Genomic DNA, 9,279 nt, shown 5'->3' with positions numbered 1-9,279 from the left:
AGCTCATAACTCATGATCTCGGTTATGAATCTTAATGGAAGCTAAATCATATTTTATGTTAAGAATAGTTAAAGATGCCTGGGTGGCTCAGCGGTTGAGCATCTATCTGTCTTCGACTCAAGCAAGCTCCCAAGAGGAGCCTGCTTCTCCCTCTGCCTGTGTCTCTGCCTCTCTCTGTGTCTCTCGTGAATAAATACAATCTTTAAGAAAAAAAAAAGAATAGGGTTTAGTAGTAGAGCCTCATGATCATGAGGGAGGTGTGGGACTTGCAGAATGTAGCAGCTGAGCTTCAGTACTACCAGGGCTAGACTGAGAAGCTCAAGGAATGTCAGGTTAGGAAAGAATCAGGCATTATCACATTCTATGTTATAGGCTCTAATCCTCAATGCCCCCCCACTCCCCCACCCCCATGAAAACAAGTATTTTGTTATTTCTTGGTATTTTAAGTGTTCCCTCTGGCATTTGTTTGGCAGGATCCTCAGTGGCTAGCTCAGCTGTTAGACCTGAACCTGGCTGATGGCTGAGTTGGAATCTTCTTTGGGCTCAGTCCTAGGTACAAGGGCCAGGGGACAAGCTGTAAGAAGAGACAGCTGAAGTATAGTGGATGTGAAATCACCTGAAGCCGGGAGGTCAAGAAGCTTTACCCACTTGTTCATTCATTCATTCAACATATACTGAGGATTCTTTTTCTTTTTAAGATTTTATTTATTTATTCATGAGACACACAGAGAGAGACAGAAAGGCAGAGACACAGGCAGATGGAGGAGCAGGCTCCCTACGGGGAGCCCGACGTGGGACTTGATCCTGGGACCCTGGGATCACACCCTGAGCTGAAGGCAGATGCTCAACTGCTGAGCCACCCAGGCATCCCTATACTGAGGATTCTTATGTACCAATTCCTGTGCTAGACACTGAACAAAGAGGACTAAAGGAAGAACAGCTTTTGATTTTTGCCCCTATGAGGCTCATAGCCTGCTGGGGAGGCAGACATAAACACCATGATAAGACCTTTTGGTGACTGCAGTGCTAAGGAAATACTCAGGTGTGGTGCAGATAGGGAGTAGGGACCCTCCCCCAGCCTGGGGCAACCAGTGGAGCTGGCAGTGATCCTGAAGCTGAGCCTTAAGGATGAAAGGAAGGAGTAAAGCAGGCGAAAGGTATGGAAAACCAAGAAAGAGGACAACCCCAGAAGAAAAACCAGCAGGTGTGTCCAGGACCACTGCCATTTGACAAGGTTGATATGTTTCCCATTGCTGCTGTAGCAAATTCCCATAAATTCAGTGGCTTAAAATAACAAAAATGTGTTCTCTTTGAATTCTGGAGGCCAGAAGTCTGAACTGAATCTTATGGTGCTGAAATCAAGATGTCGGGAGGGCTGATTTCTTCTGGGAGCTCCAGGGGTGAGGATCCTCCCTGCCTCTTCCAGCTTCAGGTACCTGTAGGCATTCCTTGGCATCTGGCCTCACCACTCCAATTTCTCTACATCCTTGGTCAGATTGCTGCTTCTCTTCTGTAGCCTGATCTCTCCCCTCCCTCTGATAAAGATACTTAAGGGGCAGCCTGGGTGGCTCAGCAGTTTAGCACTGCCTTCGGCCCAGGGTGTGGTCCTGGAGACCCTGGATCAAATCCCACATCGGGCTCCCTGCATGGAGCCTGCTTCTCCCTCTGCCTGTGTCTCTGCCTCTCTCTCTCTCTCTCTCTCTCTCTCTCTCTGTGTGTGTGTGTGTCTCTCATGAATAAATAAATAAAATCTTTTTTTAAAAAAAGATACTTAAGATTAAAAAAAAATACTTAAGATTAAATTTAGGCCCCACCCATGTAACCCAGGATAATCACCCATCTCAAAATCTTTTAGGTGCCAGGTGCCTTTTACTACCTAAGGTAGCACACTTGATAGGTCGTAGGGATTAGGACGTGGCCATTCTTCTTTCCATCACAGTGCTGGAGGATAAAGGACAAGGCAGAGATGGGGAGAAGTGAGAGTGAGTGTGGCCTGTTCACAGAAGACCTTGGAAGTCAGTGTAAGGAGCTTGGACTCTTCCTAGGGGGTAAGGAGGTATTTTGTTTTGTTTTGTTTTAAGATTTTATTTATTCATGAGAGACACAGAGATAGAGAGAGAGAGAGGCAGAGACATAAGCGGAGGTAAAAGCAGGCTCCTTGCAGGGAGCCCTATGTGGGACCTGATCCTAAGACTCAGGGATCATGCCCTGAGCCAAAGGTAGATGCTCAACCACTGAGCCCCCCAGGCGTCCTGGGTAAGGAGATTTTGAAAGGATCAGATTGTATCTGAGAAAAGCTGCACTGCCTGTATTGTAGAGAACTGACTGGAGCAGGAGGGCAGAGATGGTAGGAGAGACCACCCAGAGGCTTCAGTGACATCACCGTGTGGTGCCAAGAGCATATAAACAAGTGACACTTAGGATTCAAACCCAGCAAGACTTGATTCCCAAACACAAATAGTTTATTTATAAATAAAGAGGGATTAGTCTGGCCAATTTGAAATGCATCCAGCATCTTCTGGTTTTCAGTCTTATTCTGATTTACCCAGAAGGGTGGGTGTGTTTATACATTGGGTGGCCTCAGCCTTAGTTTGGGTATATTGTTGGGAGTAGAGCCAAGGAAGGGGCAGGCTCAGAATTCCCAATTCTGATCTGGAACTCTCAACCTCAGCCATTCCAGATAAAATGTAGATCTCTCCTGTGAAGATGCATAGCTATCAACTAGGGACGCTTAAGGCCAGCTACTTTCTGGATAGGCACCCTGACTTTCAGCACAGAATTGCTAATCACAAAATTCACCCTTCTTCCCACCTTAGAAGAGGAAGAGGGGGCTGTCTTGGTTGCACTTTTTTTCTTTTTTTTTTTAAGATTTTTTTTTTTTTTTTTTTTTTTTGAAAGAGAGAGAGAGAGCACAAGCAGGGGGAGGAGCAGAGGGAGAGAGAGAAATCGACTCTGCTGAGCAGGGAGCTGGTCTCAGGGCTGTATCCCAGCACCTCAAGATTATGAACTGAGTCCAAGGCATACACTTAACCAACTGAGCCATCACAGGCACCTCACTGTTGCAGACTTTTAAAAAGTGTGTGTGTGTGTGTGTGTGTGTGTGTGTGTGTGTGTGTTCCCAAAAGGACTGACCAAATTGCTTTTTATTCACCTGGCTCTCTCCTGGGTGCATGGGTCTCAGTTGAGTTGATTGAATCCATTTAATCATCTCTTCAGTCATCTTTTCATTAACTAGTGAAATTGTCTTTGGTGACACAGCATGGAAGGTTAGCTGAAGCTGGATGTCACAGCCCGGAAGGACAGGAAAGCCTACACTCCATTCAGTGACCCCACGTGGGGTCATGTGTTCCAGCGTGGGATGAGGAGAGGGAAGGGGGAGCAGTTAGGGAGTCAGGCAAGACCTGATGGTTGCAGACTTGTTTGCAATATTTGTCCTTCAGCCATTCAGATTTTTAAAAAAAACAAAACTCTCAGTAATTTCTCACATACACACTAATTCACTTCCTAAACCCTTCTTCTACACCAGTTATCTACCTTTTTAGTTTGCCGGTTTTACCTAGTATCAGATGCCCCATTGTTAGTTACAGTAGGGAATACAAATAAGTTTAATCGGTTGATAGTGGTTTCCTAGAATGTTCCGCTGAGGATTTGGAGGCTATGTCTAGGCACAGGAAGAAAGAGATTAGCGGTTGATCAGCAGTGTCTGTATTGGACTTAGCAAAGAAAAGTGGTAACTCATATTTGGAATTTGAATGCATGTCTGATTACTTTTCACATGATCTTTCCTCCTTCACTGTACATACTTATCACTTTATACATGACATACACACTCCATGGTTTCTTGTTTTATTTTGCTTATTTTTTATCTTTATTCCAGTATAGTTCATACAGTGTTAAATTAGCGTACACTATAGTGATTCAACAATTCTGTATATAACTCAGTGCTCCTCAAAATAGGTATACTCTTCATCTCCTTTACCTATCTCCCCTATCCCCCCACCTACCACCCCTTGGTAACCATCTGTTTTCTCCAGTTAAAAGAGTCCGTTTAAAAAAAAAAAAAAAGAGTCTGTTTTTTTGGTTTATCTCTTTTGTTTCCTTTGTCTTTGATACGGACTCTATTGTAAGCACTGGATTTTGTACAAAGCAGGTGCTTAGCACAACTCAGTAACTTTTTAGAGACACTTGGAGAACTCTAAGATACAATGCCCAGGACAATCCTCTCCTGCCTGTATTTGCTTTATCTCTGGGGCTTTTATCTTTTTTTTTTTTTTTTTAAGATTTTATTTATTTATTCATGAGAGACAGAAAGAGAAGCAGAGACATAGGCAGAGGGAGAAGCAGGCTACCTGCAGGGAGCCTGATGCGGGACTCGATCCCAGGACCCCAGGATCATGACCTGAGCCAAAGGCAGATGCTCAACCACTAAGGCACCCAGGCGTCCCTCTGGGGCTTTTATCTTGATACCTTGGGTAAGTGTGTGTGGTGGGTGGGGGGTGGGGGTGACTTCGGACATTAATTGTTGTTTAAGAGCTGCCTCTGGCTTCAAGACATCCAGGCATCGAGTCACCCAGGGTCCCCTATCAGGTTTTCACCAAATCCCAGGCACTATGCTGCTGCTTCAGACACACTCTTACTTTGAAAATCCTCACAGCAACCCATAATGTAGGTATTGTCATTTTATCTGCCAGAAAGCTTTCTGTTGCAGGAAATGTAAAACCCAAAACTGGCTTTTGTGATTAGGGAATTGATGGTTTGCGCAACTGGAAAGCCAAAGGCAGTGTGGTCCTAGGGTCCGCTTGATCCACTCCTGAGCCCATTTTTACTTCCACTGGGATCCTGGATGTCCGTGGAGGCCGTTCTTGCCTGGGGTGGTCGGGGTGAGTTGCTATGTGAGGTGAACAAAGCTCAAGTAGCCTTGCATTTTGGAGGTGAAGCTTAAAAAGTACATGTCCTGTGAACTAGAGAATTGAATGGACCATGTGTACTCAAATTTAGTTTGTGGGTTCTCCATCTCAGTAACTCTCAACCACAGGAATGCCTGGCAGAAGCATTCTCACTGTTTCAGTAACATTTCGGACAGGAAGTACAAACAGGCTTTTTGAAAGGCGATCACCCATTCATTCACTTGCTCAGCAAACATTGAGCTTCTGCTCTGTACTGTGAATGTCACATGCTGTGTCTGGTGCCGGGGACACAGAGATGAAGCAAACCCATATAAAGCACTGACCTTGAGCACAGCATGGTAGGGACCAGTATAACGTGGTGAGCAAGATGCTGTGGGAACCCAGCCTTAAATTAGGCCATACAAATGTTAGTCTAGTTTCCAGTGCATCAGCCATCATTTCTATTAGAATTTCATTCTGGGATCCCTGGGTGGCGCAGCGGTTTAGCGCCTGCCTTTGGCCCAGGGCACGATCCTGGAGACCCGGGATCGAATCCCACATTGGGCTCCCGGTGCATGGAGCCTGCTTCTCCCTCTGCCTGTGTCTCTGCCTCTCTCTCTCTGTGACTATCATAAATAAATTAATTAATTAAAAAAAATTAGAATTTCATTCTTCACTGGGAATTCTATTGGAAACTTGTCAGTTCTTTTTTTTTTTTAAGATTTATTTATTTATTTATTCATAGAGAAACAGAGAGAGGCAGAGACACAGGCAGAGGGAGAAGCAGGCTCTATGCAGGGAGCTTGATGCAGGACTCGATCCCAGAACCCCAGGATCACCTGAGCCAAGGGCAGATGCTCAACTGCTGAGCCACCTAGGCATCCTGAGACTTGTCAGTTCTATTGCTTTGGCCATTAGAACAGTTTTGAAATGTTTGGCAATTTTGCTTTTTGCTGAGACTTGGAAGCAGAACACCGTGACAGGGAATTTTTGGTTTGCTGAGTGGGAGCCAGAACACAGGTTAGGCAACCTTATTGCTACCCCCATCCCCCACCCCCAACCAAGTCCAATGCATACCTAAGTCAGTTTCTGTTTGTAAAGGCTTTAGTTATGTAAAATGGAGTTGTTGGGGAGGTTTGGGGTTTTTTTGGGGGGGTTTTGTTTTTCTTTTTTTGTAACTAGAGGAAGACAACTGAGTCTTTGGTTGGAGGAAGACAGGGGATGCTTGGTCTTTGTTACCTCACTGACACTGTTGGATTTTTTTTTTTTTTTGGATTGGTTTTGAGCCCCTGTGACTAGAGTAGAGAAGGCCAGACATGGAAAGAACTCTTTATGAGAAGAGGTACAATACGTTGAGCACAAGTGGCCTGGTTTAGGGCGTGAGTCACAAAGGGGCAGGCAAGTCAGGGCAGAGGACTTCCTCCCCTACCTCTGAATGGAACCCAGCTCTTTGGCACTCTGAGGTTTAGAAGTTAGGTTCTGGGAATAGTGACATAGGCACTGCCAACCCTATGACAGGAACTGGAGGCAGTGAGCTGTGTGGGCAGCGGGGTGGACGTAGGGTGGTTGGTGGTTGACTCATGTCTCTAAGTATATGTTAGGCACCCTCTTTGGGATTCCCCACTCATTACTGAGGACTTTTTGGGAGGGAGGCTGAGGCCTTGTTGTGATATAAATAGGAGCTTGGAATCAGTGTAAAATGGGCATTGAAAGCAAATGTGGCCATGATGGAAATATAATCTCAGCAGCACTGGACAAAGTAGAGAAGCAAACCAAAATGTAAGACAACTGAAGCGATATATTTACAGAGTTAAAGTCCAAAGACCACTTGAAAAACAAGAGCTGTGACCTGAAACCTAGAAAAACGAGATGGAAAGGAATTATATTTTATTTCCTGAATCCCTTTGTCTCCCAGCCTTAGTAATCAACAGTTTCTTCATCTGAAAACTGTGGATAATGATACTTGTCCTGGCTACTTTAGAAGAGAAGCAAAAACTAAGTTTAAATTAATATGAAAACTTACTGAAAACAGAAAAGGGATAACCTGCAGGGTTTCAAAGCAGTCACATATTACTTAGTAAAGCATGCCTGCTTCCCTTTTTTTTTTTTCCTTTCTGTTTCTCTTTTTAAAGATTTGTTTGAGAGAGAAAAAACACTGTGGGAGTGGGAGGAGGGGCACACGGAGAGGGAGAGAGAATCTCAGGCAGACTCCACATCCTTGGGGCTCTTTCTTTCTTTTCTTTTCCTTTCTTGCCCTCCCTCCCTCCCACCCTTCCTTCCGTCCTGCTCCTTCCTTTTCTTCTTTCCTTCCTTCCTTTTGTCTTCTTTTAATAAAAATGCTGTTTGAGGTGTGAGTAGTACGCTTGGGTCCCAGGACCTTTCCAACATAAACAGGAGCAATTTGCACTGCCCTAGAGCTTCCTCTTTTTCTCTCCTGAGATTAGAGCTTCTGTTATTATCATTTCCATGCGACAGAGGGGGAAATCAGGGTTGGGAGCTTAATTAACCTGACCCCCAGGCCTTAAAAACAAAACAGTGGCAGTTTGAGACTCTGATCTAGAGCTCTTTTAGAAGTTTATCTGGCTCCCACGTGACGCCTACCCCAATGTCAACAGTAACCTTACTTTACAGTCCACCAAGGAGCTTTGAAAAACATGCCAAAGATCACTTGTCAAACCAATTAGTATAGTGGGTAAGACAATAGATTTAGGAGCCAGATTTGGAGGTTTTTTTTTTTTTAGGTTTTTATTTATCCATGAGAGAGAGAGGCAGAGACACAGGCAGAGGGAGCAGCAGGCTCCATGCAGGGAGCCCGACGCGGGACTCGATCCCAGGTCTCCAGGGTCACGCCCTGGGCCGAAGGCAGACGCTCAAACCGCTGAGCCACCCAGGGATCCCCAAACTCGGAGTTTGAAGCATGCCTTTGCACTCAGGAGCTGCGTGACCTCGCCAACCTTGGCAAGGTGCTTAACTTCTCCGTGCCTCAGTTTCCTTTTTTTTTTTTTTTTTCTTTTTGTAAAGTGGGAATGACATCATGTTCTCTGCAGGGCGTTGTCCTAAGGATTCAACGAACGAGCCACTTGGAACAGGGTCTGCGATATGGCCACCGCTACTTAAAGCCCTGCACCGGAGCGAACCCTTTGCTTGTATCAAAGGAATCAAATAGAGCTGAATGCGGGGATCCGTCCCCTACCCCCACCCACCCCGGGGTCCCGAGGCACAGCCTGGAGTCCCAGTCTACGAATGCAGTGCGCCCCTTTTGGAATTCCGCCTCCTGAAAAGTTGAGTTTACCCCACGGGCGAAGGGACGTCTTTCCCCGCCCCGCCCCGCATCTTGGAAGATGTTGAGCCCCGAAACCTGTTACCTGGCTCCGCAGGAACCAATGGGCGAGGGAGCGCTGTCCCCACTTTCTGGGAGTTGTAGTTCCCGGTGGGTCTCGTGCGCGCTCGGTGCGCAGCGGGGAACTACGACGTCCACAATGCCGCGCGCCGCGCGCCTGGCCTCGCTCCCGTGCCTCCCGCTCCGCTTCCCGGCACCGCCTCTCGGCGGCCGCAGCTGGGGCGCTATGGCCGACGGCGCCGGCCCCGCAGAGGCGCCCAGTCCGAGGGGCTCCCCGGGCCGGGCGCCCCGGGTCCCGCGCCCGGGCGGCGGCGGCGGCGGCGGCGGCGGGGAGCCCCCGAGGACGCCGGCGCTGGCGCTGCGCTTCGACAAGCCTATCAAGCAGGCCTTCTACAACACGGGGGCCGTGCTGTTCGTGTGCCTGTGCTGCGGCGCCGCCGTGCTCGTCTACTTCATCCTGGAGGCCTTCCTGCGGCCGCTGCTCTGGGCCGTGCTGTGCGGCACCTTCCTGCACCCCTTCAAGAGCTCCCTGACGCGCCTGGGCCGCCACTGGCTGCAGCGCCTGCACCGCGCGCACACGCCCATCGTGCTGGCCGCGCTGCTGCTGCCGCTCTGCTTCGCCGACTACGGCGTCGAGGCCCTGGGCGAGCAGGCGCTGCGCCGCCGCCGCCTGCTGCTGCTGCTGGGCGCCGGCGGCCCGCTCCTCTACGGCCTCTACAGCCTGGGCAGCTACCTGGGCGTGCAGGTGCTGCTGGCCTACGCCGGCGCGCTCATCTGCCGCGGGCTGGACTACTTCAGCAGCCTGTGGGTGAGTAAGCGGCGGCCCGGGCCCCGCTGCACCCCGCTGCACCCCGCGTAGCTCCCGGGGGTGCCGGCCCGCAGCGCCGCCTCCCGGGTGCGGGGACCGTCGGAAAAGCCTGCGCCCTCCTCCCCGTGCACCCGCGGAGCGTGGCCCGCTTCCTTCCACGCAGAGCCTCCCCTGTCCCCCTCCCCCGCACCGTGCAGGGACCGTCGGAAAAGCCTGCGCCCTCCTCCCCGTGCACCTGGGGAGCG

General features: G+C 48.8%; 1 protein-coding gene and 2 long non-coding RNA genes across 10 annotated transcripts in view; 1 reads left to right on the top strand and 2 right to left on the bottom strand.

Annotated features, from left to right (window-relative positions):
* Nucleotides 1–9,279, bottom strand: part of LOC125756079 (uncharacterized) — a 52,976-nt gene that overhangs the window by 37,601 nt on the left and 6,096 nt on the right. The gene's annotated exons all lie outside the window — the stretch shown is intronic.
* On the bottom strand, nt 7,644–8,390 carry LOC112650515 (uncharacterized). The gene is made up of 2 exons (XR_003130249.3): nt 8,252–8,390; nt 7,644–7,942 (listed from the first exon to the last, which is right to left on the bottom strand). It is a non-coding gene; the product is annotated as an uncharacterized LOC112650515 (long non-coding RNA).
* The window catches only part of TMEM245 (transmembrane protein 245), a 102,256-nt gene continuing 101,429 nt past the window's right edge, over nt 8,453–9,279 (top strand). For all 6 annotated transcript variants that reach the window (XM_025433270.2, XM_049116357.1, XM_025433269.2 and 3 more), the window contains exon 1: nt 8,453–9,034. In XM_025433270.2, the coding sequence (XP_025289055.1) occupies nt 8,453–9,034 (582 nt within the window). The remainder of the gene's footprint in view (nt 9,035–9,279) is intronic.

The sequence above is a fragment of the Canis lupus genome, chromosome 11, assembly GCF_003254725.2.
Source record: "Canis lupus dingo isolate Sandy chromosome 11, ASM325472v2, whole genome shotgun sequence".
Lineage (NCBI taxonomy): Eukaryota > Metazoa > Chordata > Mammalia > Carnivora > Canidae > Canis > Canis lupus.
This window is presented reverse-complemented; position numbering and strand designations above follow the sequence as displayed.